The following is a 20,320-nucleotide window of genomic DNA, read 5'->3' as shown; positions in this document are numbered from 1 at the left end:
TATGGTAGCTTATCATAGGCTGTGTACATAGTCTCATTAACTCTACATCCTCCCATTGTTGGTTTAAGAAATAGTGTACACATGATGATAGCTACGCTTCAAATCTATCCTGTCATTTCTTATGAAATACTGTGTTCTGATGCGTTTCTCCTCAATCCAGCTTCAATCTGAATTGAGAAAAAGAATCTGAGTTTTAAGCTGGTGATGTGTAAACAGCCATAGACAAAAGTGCTGCAGCTTGAAAAGAATGCACATTGAAATATATTGCTGCAACTTATCAAGGTATAATAGGGCTATTTATAGAGCTCAGCCTTCATTTAAAATCTCAAGAAGCACACATAAGAGCAAAAGTAAGGAACAATATCCAATGGCATAAGGAGACATTTCTTCACCAACCAAGGGGAGATAGGGGATTATATATTCTTTTCTTCAAGCCACTTTGGTGAGCTTGATGTCTCCGGAGATTTGTAAAGCTGTCACCCTTTGCATAGGCTGCACGCGGTGAGTGAAACTGCAGAGCTGACGTCCATCAAGCAAAACCCGAATCTGCTGATGCTCACACAAGAGCTCCATCTGAAAAAACAAAGGAGATCCATGGGTGGCAGGGGCAGAGACTGACAGCAATCCCAATAAAGTTGGGCGCCCACAAAGTAATGAGTCGCAAGCTTATTGATTTCAATGGGACTTGATTATGCGTAGATGCTTTTGAAAATCAATTGGAAATATTACACTGGAAGATCTACCGTACTTAAATGGCAACCATATTTTAGTATGACTTGACAGTCTAGAAATATCTTTATAAATAAATAAATGGTCTTCCTTTTGATCCTGTAAATACAGATGGAGCAAATAGAGGACATGTTTATTACAAACACGACTACAACTTTAGTTCCAAGCACCTATAGTTAGATGATCAGAAGTGTTGAAAGAGAAAATCTGCCTGAGGCCTTGGAGAGCTGCTGTCAGTCAAAGGAGACAATACTGGGCCAGAGGGTCTTAGGCAGTTTATATCTCTGTCTATATATCTGTCTCCCATACTAGCAAGTAAAATTACCTTAAATGACTCCCCTGTTGTAAATGGGAAGTAGGGAATGGTCTTTTCCTCTTTACCCCATTTCCCAGCAATCCGTGAATTTCGCACAATGGATTTCTCAAGAAAGCTGACTGCAAACAACAGCCCAATGTCCAGATTGGCATCCATGGGGTCACAGAGCAAAGTCACTGAAAAACTTGAAGGAATGAACATGCGATAAGTAACAATTCAACAATCTAACATGATAGTGAGCTCATTTATCACATGCTGTGGCATTATAATGTCATATTTGTTTCCAGGGTAAGTATGGCCTAGTCTAAGGATGTGAAACCTGTGGCCCTCCAAATGCTGTTACTGCAGCTCCCACCATCCTTCACCATGGGCCATGTAGCCTGGGGTTGGTGAGAGCCCAGCAATTTCTCTGGAGGGCCACAGGTTCTCCAACCCTGCATTAAATGCTTACCTCCAGCTGCAATTGGAGAAAAGTAGCTAAACTGCACTGGCCTAGACGCTGAAAAAGCATTATGAGAGCTGTCCAGAAACATACATCAGAAATGACACAGAGCCTGCCTTTTTAGTGTGACATCATCATAGTGCTCTGTAAGAAACAGCACAGATATATGAGGCGATGATGCATTGTGCGTGGCTACTTAAGCAAATTTTAAACAGCTGACCAGACATGCAGATTAATTTTCCTTCAGCACCAGGGGTGATGGGATAGCTTCTTGCACTGCACATAAAGCAGCAGGCCAGATTAGAGGGACAAGGCAGAACAAAACAGCAACAGAAGGAACAGTTGGGTTCCCGCTTTCTGCCTACTGGTAGGGCTGGCTCTGTGCATGGGGCATTATTCTGGGAATGCCTCCTCTGGGAACAGCTATTTCTCCTCCATCTTTGCATCAGAAGTGTTGGAATGATCCAGTCAAACAAACAAATATAGCAAAATTACGACCCCTTTCCCCTGCCCTCCCAATGGGAAGGATGGAAGCACACAGCACTGGCTCATGCGGAGGGGCAATAGGGAGCCTTGGTGACAGTAGAGGCAATTCTGTGATGAATCAGGATGATTCAGTGCTCCAGCCACAACTGAAGCAGAGATGGGTCAGCAGGATTACCCATCCCCAGCGAAGGTGAATTGGAAGAAGCATGCAGAGTTCCAGCAGGCAGCCATATTTTTGAGTGATTACTTTGGGATTACTTTGGGTTCACAGGAGACTTAATTATGGAACCATAGAATATTAGAATTGGAAGGGACTGGTTTCTGGATGTGTGAGCTAAGAATGGTCAGTTATGCTCTGCTGAGCTACAGTGCTCAGAAATAGTGAATTATGTTCAGTGCTCCTCTGATGTTCTCCATATTGACAATACTATCTCTCCCTTTTTGCCCAGCTAATGCTATTCCTCAATAGATCTGCACCTATGAGCAATTTTCGCCAGATACATCCATGAAGCAGCTGCTAGAATGCCGGCTGACACACTTGCCTCTTGGGGGCAGGGCATATTACCCCCATGATAGTGATTTTCATGGTTGGCCTCAGTCCTCCTTTAATCTCACCGACGTATTTCTCCACCTAATGGGGGAAACAATAATTCTGAATATGCGTTTGAAAATGACATCTGTACAATAAAATACAAAGCTGCATATTTATCTATTACTAATACTATACGTACACAGGAGTTTTCTTCCTAGTTGTACCTGTCTTTTAAGCTCTGCATTAAAAATAAGATAGAAATCTGTCTTATGCCAAGTCAGACTATTGGTCCATCTTGCTCGGTACTGGAATAATGTGACTGGCAGTGGCTCTCCAGGGTTTCAGACAGCGGACATTCCCAGTCCTCTCTGGAGATGCTGGGGTTTGACCCTGGGACCTTATGCATGCAGAGCAAGTGCTCTACCTACAACTGAGCTACAGCCTTTCATCCAAAGAGCCACCCTGCAGGAGAAAGGAAAATGGGTGTGAAGCTCAAACCTTTTAACTGGAGTTCACTGAGGGTTACACCCAGATAGCTGTTCACAAGAGTGATACCTTGGACCGTAGGTCTTGCTGAGGATTGCGCTGCCTCATGAAAGCATTTCTTTACACCTGGGGCCCACAATGTGGGCACTACATCATTTTCAGACAGCCCTCTTGGCACTTGTCAAGGCCCTGACCCCTCTCAATTTTTTAAAGTAGTTTTTTGGGCTTTTGGTTGGTTGGGGAGCTGACTTTTCGAAAGATTGCCTGCTTTTTTTGGTCTCGGTTTTATTTGGGGGAGTTTGCGGAGAGGACTAGGTGTTTTGCATGTTATAGGGGTGGGTGAGCATCACCTGTTTTTCTTCCATGAAATGGATATTTATGGTACCTCCAACAGTTCCAAATGTACCCTCAAGGCCGAAAAGGTTGAATAACCTCATTTCACACTTGGGTTACTCTAGACCAGGGGTAGGCAAACTAAGGCCCGGGGACCGGATGCAGCCCAATCGCCTTCTCAATTCGGCCCACGGACGGTCTGGGAATCAGCGTGTTTTTACATGAGTAGAATGTGTCCTTTTATTTAAAACACATCTCTGGGTTATTTGTGGGGCCTGCCTGGTGTTTTTACATGAGTAGAATGTGTCCTTTTATTTAAAATGCATCTCTGGGTTATTTGTGGGGCATAGGAATTCATTCATATTTTCTTTCAAAATATAGTCTGGCCCACCACATGGTCTGAGGGATAGTGGACCGGCCCACAGCTGAAAAAGGTTGCTGACCCCTGCTCTAGACTTAATAAATGTGTAGTGAACGGTCAGTGTAATACAATGCTTACAATGTCAGACTGGAAATGGAGACCTGTGGCTGTGTACACACAACATATATTTAAAGCACATGACTTCCCCCCAAAGAATCTAGGAACTGTAGTTTATTAAGGGTGCTCGAAATTGTGGTTCTGTGAGAGGTAAAGTGCTTCAAATGTATGGTGTATACACAGCCCCGGAGTCAAATCCTAAGCTATGAAGCTCACTAGGTGACCCATCTCTCTCTTCCTTAGCTACCTCAAAGGGCTTTTGTGAGGATAAAACTGCAGGGGAGGACACAAGCGATGAAATGGGAAATGCTACCCCTGATCCTAAAGAAAGTGTCGTCTCCACTGACTTTCATTTCAAGGAAGCCAAACCCTAGGTAAGCACTGGAACTCCTGGAATTTCTCACCACTTAGAGATTGGGGTAGCACATAACAATATGCCTCTTATTTCAGAACTATTGTTTTTTATTTATATGCTAAAGCATGGTCTCTGGTTGTAAATACTTTGCTAGTTTTTGAAACATTACAATCTTCTCCCACCCTACACCCACTGCCAAATCCTGTTTAAGGGAGATGGCTACTCAGCAGGGATAATGCACCTGTGGCCCTCCAGATGTTGATGTATTAAAATGACCATTGGCTATGTTGGCTGCAGCTGATGGGAGCTCTTGAGTCCAACAACATCTGGAGGGTCAAAGGTGCCACATCCCTTGCTCACTACAGGCATAGCAATCCTTCACTGAAACCTTCTTGAATACTCCGAGGACAAAACCACTAATCTCGTATTCAGGCCTAACTTCGAACTCTTTCCCTCTTTCCCTCCAGTCCTTTGAAGAGATGGAGTGAATGGATTGCATGAATACTCGCTAGACAATGAAAAAGCACTGATCACAGAATGGAATGTAATCTGGAATGTTTGAAATGTGTGTCCAAAGACCTCCCAGAGCAATAATGAACTGCCAGTACAAAAATGTACTGTACTGGATGACTCTTAAGCTGTGCACATGACATTTTATTCTAGATTCAAAGGAGACTGAGTGCTTGTTTTTCTCTACATAGTACACAAACAATCTAGATCTACTATTTGCTCCTGAAAAGTGCTTCATTCCAAACATAAAAGCTCCTTGCAGATTGATTCTGCACTGCACCACAATGCCTGCACAAACACCAAGCCATTTGTAGCACAAAAATATAGTGTTTTCTCAGTCCGGAATTGTTCATGCTTGTCTTTAGCATGCTGCTTTCAATCTAGATTGATTCCTGGCCCTGCCATCCACAAGGATGGGTGTGGTTACTTGATATGCATTTTTAAAAAGTTTTCATGACCGTCATTGGTTATGCTAAAGCCTCGCAGTTGCAAAACATTTTCAATTTAACCAGTTATTTCTGCAGAATCTTAATCTTAAAATGCCATTCGTAGAAGTACTTTGCAGTAGCTTTTCTTGTGCAGCCTGGTTCTCAATGGATTTACTCAGAAGTAAGTCTAACTGCATTCCGTGGCAATTTATTATTATTAAATTTATATCCTGTCCTTCTTGCTAAGGCGGCAAGTGGTTTTTTTTAAACGAAAAATAAAAACGGACTTAAAACAGTTTCAAACATCTAAAACAATCATGTTATCTCACAACTAATAATTTCATGGTTGGCAGGAACCGCAGCCTTGACTGATACCTTTCACTGACATAGTCACTTAAAATGGGTAGAGAATCGCTTGGCTTATTTACAATATGGTAATTGGGGGAAATGTATGCTGCTATACTCGCAGAGGGGAACAGACTGGTTCAGTTTGTCTGGCCTCCCACTCTCTGAGCCCTCTTTTTCTGCTTGTGATTTCAGTGCATCAGAAGAATTTAATAGCACTCTGTCTGAGCAATGTGGATGCTGCAGCCAAAGAAAGACATTTACAGGAATAGCACTGGCAGGCAAATCCATATCTGATATTTTTTTTCAGGATTCTAAGAGATGTAACATTAAAATGAATAAGTTAAATAAAAACTCATTCGCCTCTTCCTCTTTACATACTTACACAAATAAATAGGCTTGCAAGAAAGTAGAAAGTAGGTTTTTCAATACTTACAGTTGTGCACCTGTCATTTTCCGTCATGTTTTTTTGGCCTGTTACACTTCTTAGAAGTCTATGGAAAAAGTTTTGTTCTTTTCCTGCCTATAAGCAAAACAAACAAAAGAGCCAGAATAGAGGATGTAGTGGGGAACATTATCTCTAGCAAACACCAGTTAGACACCACCCATGCAGATAGCTGAGTCACACAACAGTCAACATCTTCAGATGGATGGACAGAGTAAGAGGGAAGAATATTTGACATAATGCTTTGGGAATAGGGGGATTTGTACATTTTGCCATTGATCAACCAGTAAGTTTCAAAGACTGGCTTCAGAGGTGCAAAGACAACAACAGTTTTTATACACATATAATAGAGGATATACTTGTATACAATGGCATATAAATAAATAATGCCTGGAAGTACATGAAATTCATTGTGTTGAACAGCACTAGGACTGACAATAAGGCTGAAGTAAATTAGTTCACGATCAGACTTGAATGGTGAAGTAAACGGCACCCAATGAAATGAAAATATAACAAGTTTTTTCACCCTACACATCACAATCTTATACAGTCAGAAGCAAGTAACACTCAGTTCTGCAGGACTTACTCCCAGGTAAGAGAGATTGCAGTCTTCATTGACCTAACGGGTTATTTGCTATTAGAAGCTCTAATAAGAAACACTATAAAAGAGTCACCTCCCTCCAAAGGGACTAGATGCATTCACGTGTAATGTAGGTCCCACAAAGGTATTTCCTGAAATATACCAGTCCTGGATTCTCTGAACTGCACTGCAGGGTTGTAGTAAACTACTGTACTCTCTTCCACCTCTTAGCAATATGAGTATAACAATATTAGACCACTTTGCCATATAAATTACCCCACATTTTCTTAATGATTAATTTTATTAGCATTAAGTATTGGCATGTTAACTGTTTAATATGTTTGCAAAGGTTGGGGTGACCCGTTTTCTTGATGTAAAAGATGACTTGGAGAGACTTACTACCTTTTGTTTTTGGGTGCACAGGCCCAATCACAGTTACGCAATAATCCTAAATTTAAGAATTGTTTTCTATAGGGCCACAACCATTTCTCCGTTGAAGTCGCCTCCAGACTTCAAAATGAATCAAGAAGTTCCAGACAGTAGGTGTGTCAGTCTAACATTTTAGTCTGTGTGCTTTGCTTTCCTAAATGTCAGTCACAGCTGCTACTTGCTTCATTGGCTACCAACATTAAAATACGACAGCAGGCTACAGTAGCTTTTTTTAAAAAAAGAATGGCTCGGAAGGCCTACACGTTTTGCCTGATGAGACACTAGCTTATTTTATTTTATATAACGAAAGCTAGGGATCCGGCCAGCTAGTGGAATAAAGGAGCACTGTATGGTAAATCTGGGTAAATCCCAGCCAACCGAACTAGAGAGGATGAAGGAGAACGTGATCTTCGGATGAATACAAAATTTTAAAAATCAGTAAATAAATGTACGTTATGCGGACTACGAGCGCCTTTCTTTCCAGACACGTGATATTTTTGCCCGCTTCAGAGATGGCAACTGTTGGGCTTCGATGCCCTAGAGAAAGATGGCGTCCCCCTTGCCCAATAAGCCGGTTGTTCCGCCTGTCGCTTCGATCACCTGATTAGCTTTTCAACATGGCCGCGGCAACCGGACTTGATTCTGTCTGGGAGTGCAGGTAGCGCTGATGACAGCAGGATAAGCTCCTGAGGCGAGGCGAGTGTATATTCTACTGGTGATTGGACCTCTCTTCCAGGTGGGTCCTATGCGAGGCACGAGTTGCTGGTTCCCTGCCTGCGCTGCCTTTGCATGCCGGAGGAAAGTGTGGGGAGGAAAGTGTGGGGGCGAAAAGGAAAAACTCCGCTGGGTGAGACGAGACTCGGAGGAGGACGCAGGAGAGCCTCCTGCCGGGGGTATTTAGGCGGAGAAGTTCACATGAGATGGGCACGGCAGCTTGCTTGCCGAGACAAGCGAGGAAGGCACTAGTAGACTGTTGCGGGTGGTTATTTAAATACAGCCAGGCTTTTAAATTAACAATTGCCCACGTGATAAGAGTAACCTTTTAGCAAAGTTGTCAAGTATAAAAAGCAGCCACGGAACGTCAGTGCTACATTCCTTTGCCCTCTTTGGAGTCAGCTCTACTGAGCTTGTTTGGTGGGACGTAATTCTGAGTGAAGGTACCTACTTTTAAGCTTGATACTTGAATAGTAGTGCCTCTCAAGGTACTTCTTTAAGAAACTGAAATGTGAATTGGAGCAGCTGCATGATCAAGGGGAGCTTGATTCATCATAGATTAGCTGGGCAAAGTTTATTTGGCAGTGGAAAGTTTCCCACAGAGCAGGTAAGTCGAATGTGGCACCATAAGAACTGTTCAGGTATAATAAATGAGCCCTGGTTTATTAATGAGTCCACTAGATGACTTAAAGTTTTTGGGGAGTTTTTTAACCTGCAGGAATTATTCTTGCTGAGCTAAAAGGTTTTGCTCATCTTAATGCAGAATTTGCTAACCCTCTCTGGCTTAGGCTCAGCCCCAGCCCCCTCAGAGATTTCCATATCCTCACAAAGATTTGACCCCTTTTTATAGCTTCCCTTGCATCCATACTGTCCCCTGTATTTCCACTCAAGATTAGCTTAGTCTCTCAACTTGTTATTGTTAGGTCTGAGGGAAGGCTAGTCAGCTGCAGTTTCCACTTTCCTGTTTTCACTCTCACCTGTTTACCTGCAGATGTTTTGACAGATTTTCAATGGGCAAACAAGACAATTGCTATTCTTGTTATTTTATAAAAGTGCAAGTGTATTAGGTTAGCTGTCTGTCCTGCTAGACATTCTAACTTTGTGTAGGGAAAGACTAAAGTTCCACTTCTAGACATGAATCTTTATGTAAATTTCCATCTCTCATTTTAGGAAGTGCATTGTAAATGAATGTTTGACAGATATGATTTAAGAATAGGATCTGATGAGTTCTAGTCTTTTGTTTGCATTTTGAAGCAGGAAGATGCATCCATTTGGTAAGGAGGAATCTGCATCCCTGGAACGGCTCTTCTGGTTTTTTTGTGATTGTGTGAAGAGGGAAGACTGGGAACTTGCACAGGCCTGCATTCCTCAGTTACACCGGTGGCAGGAAGATGGCTGTGAAAAAGTGGAAAGGATCCTTCATGCTCTAATAGTCTGCCCTTCTCATCTAAGGTGAGCACTACATTGACTTTTGGTAACTAACAGTTGAAAGTGTGTGAAAAAGTTGCAAGCTTTAAAATATTACAGTGTAGTCCTGTACATAGATGCTCCAAAGAAAGTCCCATTATTTTCGGTGAGGCTTATTCCCAGGTAGGTGAATGCAGCCTTAAAGTATGTTTTGAGTGTGTTCCTTATTAATTTCAAAAGGGCAGCAGTGTTAATCTTTTGCAACACAAATAATAAAGGTTATTGATTAACAAATTTATTATGATATCGACTTCTGTCAACTCCAGTTCACCACTGGATACATGAAGTGTTATCCTGAATAGCAGGAACATAGATATTTGCAGAGGGGAAGAGTGATTGTGAACTTTGAGGAAAGAAGGAAGTGGAATGCAGAAATGTGAAGATGGTAAGAATTACATAGCAGGGACGCTTCAGAAAAAACAATGTTTGAAAACACAGGTATCCTGACATTTGTAAGTCAGTTACCACATGTAATGTGATGACAAATGATTGTGGCAATTCCATAGACAAGCAATAGTACTGAACCTCTTGATATACTGACATTTACTGCGTTCATCTTACAGTCTCCCTTTGAATTTCCTTTGTTCAAGAATGGATTTGATTGTGGTAGAGCTTTGGGGGGTTATGAGCTGCTCTTGCTAGGGCTGCAGTTCAAAGCAGTTCAAAAGTTACTGAGATTTCTAGATAAATGAATTTAGTATGAAAAATGACTAATTTGGGGATGTCTCCTTGTAGGTGTGGATCGAAACACAGTCCTCAAAAACTTGCTTGGTTTTGGCTCCTTGTTTTGCAGACGTGGCTCGCATGGGAGCAGGTAAAAAAAATCTGTTCCATTCCAGATAAGAAAATACTTCTAATTTGAGAAATTTTGTAGCACCCAATGAAGTTTGATAATTGCTGCTGTTTTAGTAATTACAAAAAATAATAATCAGAATGCTATTAAAGAAGGCTTTGGCTATGACCAGGCATAGGCAAACTCGGCCCTCCAGCTGTTTTGGGACTATGACTCCCATGATCCCTAGCTAACAGGACCAGTGGTCAGGGATGATGGGAACTGTAGTCTCAAAACATCTGGAGGGCTGAGTTTGCCTATGCCTGGCTATGACTGTAACATTATGCTCTTCTTCAATTAGTTTGATAGTGCAAGTCCTGTTGATATTCTGAATGGATAGGCCACAATCCAAAATAGCTAGCTCTGTTCAAATAGCAAAATGATGCATATAATGATGCTTTCTTTTCAATTCTTGCAAAACACCAGTGGCAGTTCTAGGTTTTGATGTTCCTGCCCTTGTGCATTGAAAGGCAGACTGACATGCAGAACTTACACAGATATAGATTCTGACATGGGGATAAAGTGATAAGAAAATCTTCTGCTTCGTTTCTGTGTGCTAAGCAGCTGGTATAGTCATAGGAGTTGACTCAGTAAGAAAGTTGGCAGTCTTACTGAATCAGTGGGGCAAAAAAATTCTTTTAGATTTGGCAATGCCCCCCCCCCCCAAAGCACCACCCTCCAGCTCTCTGCAAGCTTCCCACAAATTGTTTCCTTAGATTGTACCTGTCATTTTTAAAAACTAATTGAACCAAATATTTGGTTTAGAAGTATTGGCAAGTAAAAGTTGTTGGCTGAATGCCTGTCTATTTGAAATTAGTCTATTTGAGCAGGACGTATCAAAGTAGACTGGGAAATAAGTTGCAATCTCTCCCCAGCTCCTAAAAGCTTTAAAACATCTAAAATGTCTACCAAGAAGCTCTCGCTAGATATACCATACTTTTCTGTGTATAAGACTAGGTTTTTTTACTCTAAAATAATGTTAAAAACGGGGGTCGTCTTCCCCCATTTTCATAAATTTGAGTCCCCCAAAATAGGGGTTGTGTTATACACGGGAGGGGGGGGGGTTATACATGGGAAAGCACGGTATTTTATTTGCATACCTATTCTAATACATATCACTCCAATTTCTTTTCTCTCTCTCCTCCAATCATTCCAGAAAACAGTTCCAGAAGCTCTCCAGAGAGAAACTGAGTTCTTGCTTCTCCTAGAAGAACTAGAAAAGGATGTCTCACATGCTGTTCTCAAGGTGTGATTGCTTCTTGAGGGTGAAATTGGTTCAACAGGTGTTACATTTAATGTTGCTCTTATGTGTGCAAAGCTCGTGTATGCACAGTGAATTCAGCTGAGCAGTACAGCCCTGAGATAATTCCAACTCCTGGAATTCATATGAAATGTGGGGTGATCCAGGAGTTAGCTAGCTGTGATTCAGATGACCGGCACCACTTCAGTTGTTGATCCGAATCCATGCATATTTAAGTGAACTTTGTGTGGCTTGTTAAAGAAATATAACCTATGTTACCTCATTTTCTTGAGTGTTTTGATTGTCACCTCTGTGGATGTTTGCCAGTGAGGCTTCCCCCTTATGCTTAAGTTTATTGCCAGTCAGCTCCAGCCTTCTGAAGATGACTGATTATTGGGAATGTCACTGATCCCTTCAAGGGGAAGAGTCATACTTTGGATGCATTAATTTGGGGAAGGGCCAAGCTGAGTGGGAGAGCACATGCTTTTCATGCAAAAGGCCCCATGTTGAAATGCTGGCAGCTCTAGAAAGGGTTGGGAAAGAATCCTGCTTGAAACTCTGGAGTCTGTGTGGGTTGTACCAAGCTTGATGGCCCAGTGGTCTGACTTGGTATAAAATATATTCCTATGTTCCGATTTTATCTTATTATCACTTTGTCACCTCTCTTGTGAAGGTTGATGGATGGTTGTTTGTTTTTAACCTAATATGTCTTAGATGTTGGATTCTGGACCTCCCAACATAACTCATAAACAACAGTTGGGAAACTGCCTGCCTTTGTGTAGTAAAATTGTTAGGCCCATGTCAATTCTGGAAAAGTTGTTCAGTTTTAAGGTCCATAATGAAGTATTGTTCAGACTGCTCGTGGATCTGCATAGCTCTGTCTTCTAGTCCCAAAGGTCTATGTAATAGGAAAAGTTCTGAGTCTTAGTGTCAAACTCATAGGCTTCTCAGTTTTTTTCTGTAAGTGCTTTGCTTTCGGTTCTGGACTGGATATCGTCAACCTGAGATCAAATACCAAATGGTTCAATTGATTTAATTTTTTTCAGGAACACGGTTTATGAGTTCTACTTGTTTTGAGAGGTCACCAGTTTATTTTTGATATTATTGCATCCTATATTACCTTCATTAAAGAAAGTGAATGTTTGTGGAACAGAAAGGTGCTCTAGGATCATGTGTACAAAATAGGATCATTTAACAAAATGCAGTCAGAAACTCATGTGACTCAGACATCTGTAACCAGCTACATAATGGCTGTGGTGAGAAACCACTTAAATAGGACTGAAAGAAGAAGAGAAAATCATGCAGCTTTCTGTACAAGATGCAGCTGGTTTAGCTTCCCTTTGATATGGCCTTCTGAAACCTTCACTTCATGATTTAAAACTGATAACTATTGCTTTGATTTTAAAGTGCTCCCTGGCCTACTCTTTAGGTGTAGAATAAATTTACAAGAAAGGCTAGCACATGTGAAAATATTTTGATAATGAAATGCTTGATGCTCATTCTGCCCTTTACTTGTTTAACAGTCATGTTCATAAGTTTTCTTGCAAAGAAGCTATTTCCTGGCAAAAATGAAGGAAATCTAACCAGAGTGTGACAAGTGGGATAGAGTGTCTCTGATTGGGAGTGGGGGTTATAATAACCCGATAATTCACCTTTATCAGCAGGAGCAGCATGGGGAGAAAGGGAGTTTCTCCACTGCAGGGGTGGGGAATCTTTGGCCCTCTAATTGCTAGACAGCATCACCATCCCATCATTTATTTCTCCTCTTGTTTCTGTCAATTTTGCATCTTCTTACTGACTTCTTTTCAATAGCTATGAGCATTAATAGTGTTTGCAGTTTTTGTTCTTTGGCCTAGATAGCAGACAATGGCCCAGTTCACACAGGAGAATTAAAAAGATCCTCACTGTGGCCAGACATCTCTGCTTCGCTGTAGCAGCTATTGGTTCTACAGTCATCTAGAGCAGTGTTTCCCAACCTTTTTTGGGCAAAGGCACACTTCTTTCATGAAAAAAATCTCGAGGCACACCACCATTAGAAAATGTTAAAAAATTTAACTCTGTGCCTATATTGACTATATAAAAAGTACAGTGGTGCCTCGCAAGACGAAATTAATTCGTTCCGCAAGTCTCTTGTTCCCGCCCCCCGCCCCGCTTCGGAGCACCGGGAGAAGCGATCTCCCCGCAGCCCCTTGCTTCAAAAGAGGTCCGGGGGCAGCGGGGAAGAAGCGCTGCGCTTCCCGCTGTCCCCGGACCTCTTTTGAAGCAAGGGGCGGTGGGGAGAAGCGATCTCGGGCGCCGCGGCGCGCAGGCGCACTGCTCGCTCCTCTTTCCGCGCAGGTGCCTTCTCTCGCTCTTTCGCCTCCTTTTCTTTCTCTCTCGATGGTCCGCCTACAAAGGAGCGAGGGAGGCGCCCGCCATGTTTGGATTTGCATCCAGCAGGAGATGCCGCCGCCGCCCCGCCTCTCCCGCCTCCCTCCCACGGCACACCAGGCAAGGTCTCACGGCACACCAGTGTGCCGCGGAACACCGGTTGGGAAACACTGATCTAGAGAACCTAATTCCAGTCTTCTCTCTGTTCTATCACCATCAGCTCATGCATTCTCTGCCACTTAGGGGATACTTCTTGTAGCACCAGAGAGGAGCAAGGAAGTCTCAGGGACCCAACAACATCATTTCTCCTCTGGTGCTCCATGAAGAATCCTTGTACCATGGATGATGAGAAAGCAGGTAGGAGGTGGCTGCAGTATGCAGATAGAACTGAAATGGGGCTGTCCAGCTGCAGATGTTTAACTATATTTGGGGCTCTCTTAGACCACCAGTGTAAACTGGGCCAATGCTGTTGACAGTTCCTCCATATTTTATATATCTGCTTACCTCTTTATGTCTCTCAGTTGTATTTGTGGAAAGAATCTTCTGTTAATCCAGCTATTTCCCCAGGAACTATATGAAGCTTTTGGAAACAGGCATGGGCCAAATAGGAAGCCGAGAGATGGAGCCGTGCAGCTGTTCAGTGCCGAGGTGTTCTCTGCTCTCCAAAAGATGCTGTTGCAGGCTCCTCGGAAGCTGCAAGCCATCTTGGAGCTTCTCCAGAGAGATTCTGCCGAGCAGAGCTCTTCGCTCTCACACAGCGGCTCTCCACAACACATCTTCGTTGACTTTCTCTGGGAGTCCCTAAAATATCTGAAGCGCCTCCAGCTAAATCCAGAGTTGTCGGAATCTGGTGGGAGCGAGGCCGTGGATGAAATTTATTGTGCCCTTGGCATGTTAAATTTGGAGGTGGAGAATCAGACTGGAGAGCTACGGCTTCTCTGCCGAGAACTTCTGGATGCCTGTTGGGCTGAGCGGAGCCCGCTGAAAGAAGAGAGGCTGCTTGGCTGTCTGCTTAGGAAAGACAGCCATGCCTTGCTCAATCTGTTCAGCAGCGTATTCATTGAGAAGATGAGAGAGAAGCTGCTGGGACTGAAGTCACCTGGCAAAGGTTTGTTTAAATTTGCATGTTCTCTTTGCTGTGCAATGATAACTGTTGGCTTAGTTTAACCAGGAGATAATTGGTGACTGTAGCTAAAATGTATAGAGAGCCTGCCCATCTTGGTGCTATTCTGTTTCTTAACTATATTTGAATTAACCCAACTTATGGGTGTTTCAGGTACATCTGAACAGCTGGATGTAGAGCGGGCAGTGATGGCATTGTTCTTGGATCGTGAACACGCTCCTTCTTGGAAAGCTGCCTATTTCTACTGCCTGAGCAGCAACAAGCACTTTTTGGAACAAATTCTGGTAAATCACTTATGAGACATTCACATAGGAGTTGAGTAATGGATCATGTGGCTGCCATTGTTTCTGAGTTAGGCAAAGAACTTTGTGAACTCACTACCAGCATTATCATCAATATCTTTGGCAAATGTGCTGCAGTTTTAGTGGCTTAATAGTTAGGTTAGTGAACTGCAAACTAGAACTCAGTGTGCTTCATGTACATGCTTACTCTGATTCATGGTGTAATTTAGGTATTTCTTTCTTGGATTTGTTTATTTTTGAAGGTGGGCTTGCCTATCTAAATCAAGGGGCTTGCTATGGGTAACACCCTTCATATGTTATGAAATGGTGCCTTTGAAAAGGTCTGAAACAAGAGTGTAAATAGTGTATAAAGGTGAATGGGATTTAAGTGAGTTGAAGTACTTAATATAGATATTAGCATCTGCTTCTGTGGAGTCAGGCTGAACGCCCACTGTAAGTACTGCCCAACCCAATTTAGATCTCAGTAAAGGGTCTTTGTACCCAAGATGCTCTCGATTGAACATGGAACCTTAACACATACAAGGCATGCATTCTTCATAGCCGTAGTCCCTTTGAATTGGTCCATGCCCAGTACAGGTTTTGGATCATCATTATGCTAGAATGATTTGTGTCTACATAAAATGCTGAAGGAGTCATTTGAAACTAAGAGAGAGGGGTAGTTATAGCACGTTTTATCCATACATTTTCCAGGGGCTGCTTCCCTACAGGCCAGAGGAACAGAACATGAAAAATTTCTTAGAACTGTTTTTAACATTTGCAAATTTAACTTTTAAATTTAACTCTCCTTCCCACTCAGGCATTCCACAGTCTTAAAACAAACAAGTGGTTCTTTTCTCTAGGGTACAGCATTAACTTTATTGAAAAGGGAAGACTTCTCCAGCCTCAACAGTTTACTACGGCGAGAATTCAGCCACCTCAGTCGCCTCCTGATATTGTTAGGGTGGACTCAGTGTCACAGTTTAGAGTCGGCAAAAATGCTGCTGTGGACTCTTCACAAATCTCAGGTACGTCAGGCCTCATCAAGCCTGTGAGGGGAGGCACAATGTTTTTCCTTGCTTTGATTCCAGTCAGTTTCTTAAGAAGAGGAATTGGAGGGCTTTTTTTTTTTTGCTTTGAATGGATGCAAACCTATTTCTTTTTAACAGGGACTCCACAATGACTCAGTATTAAAAGACTTCTGTGATGGACTGTGTGCCCAAGTGGAAGTTCTTGAATGGTGTATTCAACAGAATAGGTAACAGCATGGTGGTGGTGGGGAAACCTGTTGAGAATTATGCACAATGGCTGGAGAAAGCATAAAATTCATTTGATATACACATGTTCAGCGAGGATGGATGTGCACGTCATGGTTGATGTCCATGAGGCCTGGGGAATGTGTGCAATGGCCAGTTGCTACGCACATTAAGCACTCAACTTACATTCCCCTTAACAGGTATATAAAAGACTTCATGCAGACAAATCTGAATCAGAGTGTTGTGAATCTTTCACTTGAAAAAATGTGAGGTTACAACCTAATCTTGCTGCCATTGAAACTAGGCTTCTTTTCTCTTGCAGTAATATTATCCCAGAGAAGGTTCTTCTGCAGCACTTGCACAGTTTGGAGTCCCACACATCCCTTTACTTTCTGCACCACCTTACTAATCTTGTGGCCCTGAACGAAGAAGCTGTCACTGAACTTCTTCAGGGAATTCCAGCCAGGGACACAGAACAAGCTCAAGGTAAATTGGGGGGCGGGGGGAGAGATGGCTGTAGATATGACCAAGTTTCCATCTAACCTGTTTGTTGGATATACTATTGTTTGTCATGGCAAGAAGAGCTTTGCTAGCATTTTCTTTTGAGTTTCTAAGAATATTGGCTTAGTGTTGCCTACGAACCAGAGAAGAAAACTACGTTCAGTTAAAGAAGCCAGCTTCATAGCACATAGTTTGATGTTGGCTTGTTTAGAAACTAACCAGAGATTGTTTAAAGTCTCTGGTTTGTACAGAATGCCAGGCCATGATTCTTTGAAACTGAAAGCAAATCATGAAGTGGTGTCCATGGTTTTTTGGGGCATGAGACAGATGGGGACTGTGGCATGTGGGGAAGTGAACTGCAAGCCTTTGCCCCTGCTGTGGTCCTAATTGGAACCGTGTGTGTGTGTGTGTGTGTGTGTGTGTGTGTGTGTGTGTGTGTACTGTTTGAGGGGGGGGCAGAATCTCCCATTGGTACAATTCAAAGCTCTCTTCTCATTGTGAAATGAAGGTTATAGGCTGGGACAGTTCCTGTTGGGGCTGCAATGAGAGTAAAAGGTTAAAGCCCAAATCCATTCACAATACAGCCCCAACCTGTTTCTCTATTTTTCCTTCTCTCCCTCAGACACACACACAACCCCATGTGCTACACCAGTTGTTGATCTGCAGCTTCTCTAACCTTGTTTGGGACTGGGTGGGAGCACTGATTCCAGGCTCCACAAACAACGGAAATGTTAATAACTTCCCTACAGCTGAGCAAACTTAACTTTCCATTTCCCATTTCCCACTTTCTCTTTCTTTTTTTTTAGATTCAACGGCGATGGCAGCTTCCAGTCATTTGAGTCTGCGTCGCAATCTCATTCTGTTCCAGGCATTTTGTGCCATGAAATATGCCATATACGCCCTCTGTGTCAATGCACACAAAGATTCACATTGCAAAGACTGCAGGAACTTTTTTGTCAATGGCCTCCCTGAGGAGATGCCTGGCGAATGCCAATCTGCAGATCAGCCCCTTTGCCCAGGTCTGGTAGCTTCCACATACCTTGTAACAAAAGTCATTGTTGCTTTTTATTTGGTGTTCATCTACTTCTTTCTGCAGAACAAGACACACCTGAATAGGGTTTTATTTCCAGAACTGTAATGCTGGTGCAGCAGGAGAGATTGTAATCTGCTGTGCCATCATTTCACCATGTTCCATGATCGGTTGAGATGGTGTGCTTTTGTTCCTTTGCCCCATCAATTTCTTTGGCAGTGATATCTCCACTGGCCCAGACTTCGTAGGGGAAAGGTGGGATTTATGGAAGAAGACGATCACCAAGTAAGGATTTATGGATAATGGTATGGAAAGGAGTCCATAGGATCAGTAAGTGATTTCTAGAAGTGTAGGGCAGTGGTGGCCAAACTTGGCCCTTCAGCTGTTTTGCGACTACAATTCCCATCGTTCCTGACCAGTTAGCTAGGGATGATGGGAGTTGTAGTCCCAAAACAGCTGGAGGGCCAAGTTTGGCCATCACTGGTGTAGGGTGCTCCAAAGTAGCAAGGCATTGCCCCAGAGGTACCATACTCTGGCCCACTAAGCTGTTAGCCTTTATGGAGGGGCAGGTGCCACATGCACTTCTCTTTCTTCCACCCTCCCTAAAGCCATTCATTGCTGCTACAAGGAGACTTTATGAGTGCACAAACTGGAATAGGTGGACCATAACGTATAGGGAAGTATTACAGCATATTGCCCTTTTTTTAAAATCCCTTTACAGTTACATAAAAATCCTTTTCAAGCTGAGGAAAGTTTACCTTGGCAGTTGCAATCATATGTAGAAGGTTTGGGTATACCCATGGGCTGATTTGTGGAGGCCTTGTGCTGAGAATTCACCCTTACTGTAGGAGCAATTACATCTTTCTGTATTTTTACAAGTGTGTAAAATAGCTGCTGCACTAGGTCAAAATGTTAACTGTTTCCTGATAAGCTGTGAATTGAATTATTTAATATGGGCTCATAGTTGAGGATAGCATTCGGGTTTTATTTACAGATTGAGTTAGACATGAATCCGTAGACTCCTTCTCTTTGACTCCCTTGTCCTAGTGCTGCTAGTCTAATTCTGTACCCTGCTTCTATTATCTGGATGAGATGGGCTAATGTGTCAGGGCAAGAGCTGTAGCTTAGTGGTAAAGCACATGACTTGCATGCAGAAGGTACCGGGTTCAATCCCTGGAGTCTCTAGGGCTGGCAAGGGCCCTCTCCCTGAAAACCCTGGAGAGCAGCTGCCAGTCACTGACTTAGACGCATTGACTCTCTGACTTGGTATAAGGCACAGCCTGCATTCTGTTTATGGAAACGGCCAGTGCTGCCTAAGTGATGTTGAATGTCCGACTAAATGCTACCTTCTTTATTCTGTGGCTGTATCAAAACCCTCAGGAGAGTTTTTAAGCTGAGGGCATTTAAGACAAGTGGCTGGGATATGAATGTTGCCTAATTTTCAGGCGCATTTATATTTCTGCATATTCAGCAGGCAAACATTAAAGTTAGAAGCTTTTCCCCCTCTTGAGTTTTGTTTTTGTAAACAATATAAAAGTTTATCATACATATTCTTTTTATATGGAGTTAGAAATAAATGATATTTATACTGGATATTGGCATGGCTACAGAGGTTTGTTATGTAAAGAGGTTTCTATATATTCTGCACCATCTGTGTGTCTATGTTGCTTTGCAAAGAACAGATATGATAGGTTTCCTAGGGAAGTCAAAAAATGTGATGGGGGAGGAGGTAGAAAGGGTAGAAGAAAATGCTGGAGGAGGAAGAAGTGGAAGAAGACAGGGCTAGAGAGGTCAGGGTGCATGACTCCCATAGTTCCATAGTTACCTTTATCTTGAGCATCTAGTCCTTGGATGAGGAGAGCACAGGAAATAGTAAATCTGTTTCTAATGTTTTGTTTTCCCAAATGCAGATTATGCAGGTCTCTTTGCTCAGTATCTTGCCAAGTGCCAGCAGTTTTTAAGGACTGTCCCTGTTCCTCTACGCCTGGAACTCCTGGAGAACATCTTCTCCTTGCTCTTTGTCTCCTACAGCGACCTCTGCAGTGATGATCCCCACGAGGAGGACAACACAGAAGAGTCTGTCCTCGAGAAAAAGAACTGTGCTGTCAGGAGGCTTGAGCGTTGTGCTAGCCAAGGCTCTTCCACCTCGGCGAGTCCACAGCACTCGGCAGAGCCCGGAAGGAGACCTGAGACATGCACTGTCTACGGTACCTCTCACGAGCATCTCAGCATCCCAAAGCTGCAAGATTTGCAGTCAGATAGCAACAAACGTGAGTCCTTCAGCTGGAGCCATCTGGATTTGAAGCATTTCGTCCGTGACACCTCTGGGTTTTTAGCGGATGATGTAGCAATGGAGATCATTCTCAACATGCTCCAGGACCATCTGAAAGAAATGGAGGGCTCTTCCCCCTGGGACTCGAAGCATGTGGCTCAGGAGGAGCTTGCACTGCTGGACTGCTTGAATGTGTCTGTTAACAGAGACGGCTTTGGTTGTCGTGTGCAGCTGCTCTCCAAGTACCTCTCTGAAGCTCAGTGGCGGCACAAAATAGTGCTCAGCAACAGAAATGCAGGTAAGGGGTTCCAAGTGGTTTACTACTTCAGTGGGGCTTTGAAAT

The 20,320-nt window shown here is 42.9% G+C and overlaps 2 protein-coding genes across 9 annotated transcripts in view; one reads left to right on the top strand and one right to left on the bottom strand.

Annotated features, from left to right (window-relative positions):
* Positions 1–274: 274 nt before the first annotated feature.
* Positions 275–7,631, bottom strand: LOC114595409 (galectin-related protein A-like). 4 transcript variants are annotated; one of them, XM_028725708.2, is made up of 5 exons: positions 7,495–7,631; positions 5,877–5,963; positions 2,516–2,604; positions 1,055–1,229; positions 275–573 (listed from the first exon to the last, which is right to left on the bottom strand). In XM_028725708.2, the coding sequence occupies exons 2-5, from the start codon at positions 5,901–5,903 to the stop codon at positions 430–432; spliced, it is 435 nt and encodes a 144-aa protein (XP_028581541.2). In that variant the 5' UTR covers positions 5,904–5,963; positions 7,495–7,631; the 3' UTR covers positions 275–429. The 4 variants fall into 4 exon arrangements, with proteins under 4 accessions (XP_028581541.2, XP_028581528.2, XP_028581537.2 ...); XM_028725695.2 differs by lacking the exon at positions 7,495–7,631 and adding an exon at positions 6,868–7,358; XM_028725704.2 differs by lacking the exon at positions 7,495–7,631 and adding an exon at positions 6,472–6,814.
* ZFYVE26 (zinc finger FYVE-type containing 26) overlaps positions 7,501–20,320 on the top strand; it is a 44,296-nt gene continuing 31,476 nt past the window's right edge. For 3 of the 5 annotated variants that reach the window (XM_077927992.1, XM_077927988.1, XM_028725580.2), the window contains exons 1-11: positions 7,502–7,630; positions 8,863–9,060; positions 9,811–9,889; positions 11,064–11,153; positions 14,085–14,625; positions 14,794–14,924; positions 15,782–15,946; positions 16,088–16,176; positions 16,497–16,660; positions 17,482–17,694; positions 19,616–20,275. In XM_077927992.1, coding sequence (XP_077784118.1) covers positions 8,870–9,060; positions 9,811–9,889; positions 11,064–11,153; positions 14,085–14,625; positions 14,794–14,924; positions 15,782–15,946; positions 16,088–16,176; positions 16,497–16,660; positions 17,482–17,694; positions 19,616–20,275 — 2,323 coding nt within the window. In that variant the 5' untranslated portion in view covers positions 7,502–7,630; positions 8,863–8,869. Of the gene's footprint in view, positions 7,631–8,862; positions 9,061–9,810; positions 9,890–11,063; positions 11,154–14,084; positions 14,626–14,793; positions 14,925–15,781; positions 15,947–16,087; positions 16,177–16,496; positions 16,661–17,481; positions 17,695–19,615; positions 20,276–20,320 lie in introns of those variants that run through there. The other 2 variants (XM_077927983.1, XM_077927996.1) reach the window with 2 other exon arrangements.

Source organism: Podarcis muralis, chromosome 1, assembly GCF_964188315.1.
Source record: "Podarcis muralis chromosome 1, rPodMur119.hap1.1, whole genome shotgun sequence".
Lineage (NCBI taxonomy): Eukaryota > Metazoa > Chordata > Lepidosauria > Squamata > Lacertidae > Podarcis > Podarcis muralis.
This window is presented reverse-complemented; position numbering and strand designations above follow the sequence as displayed.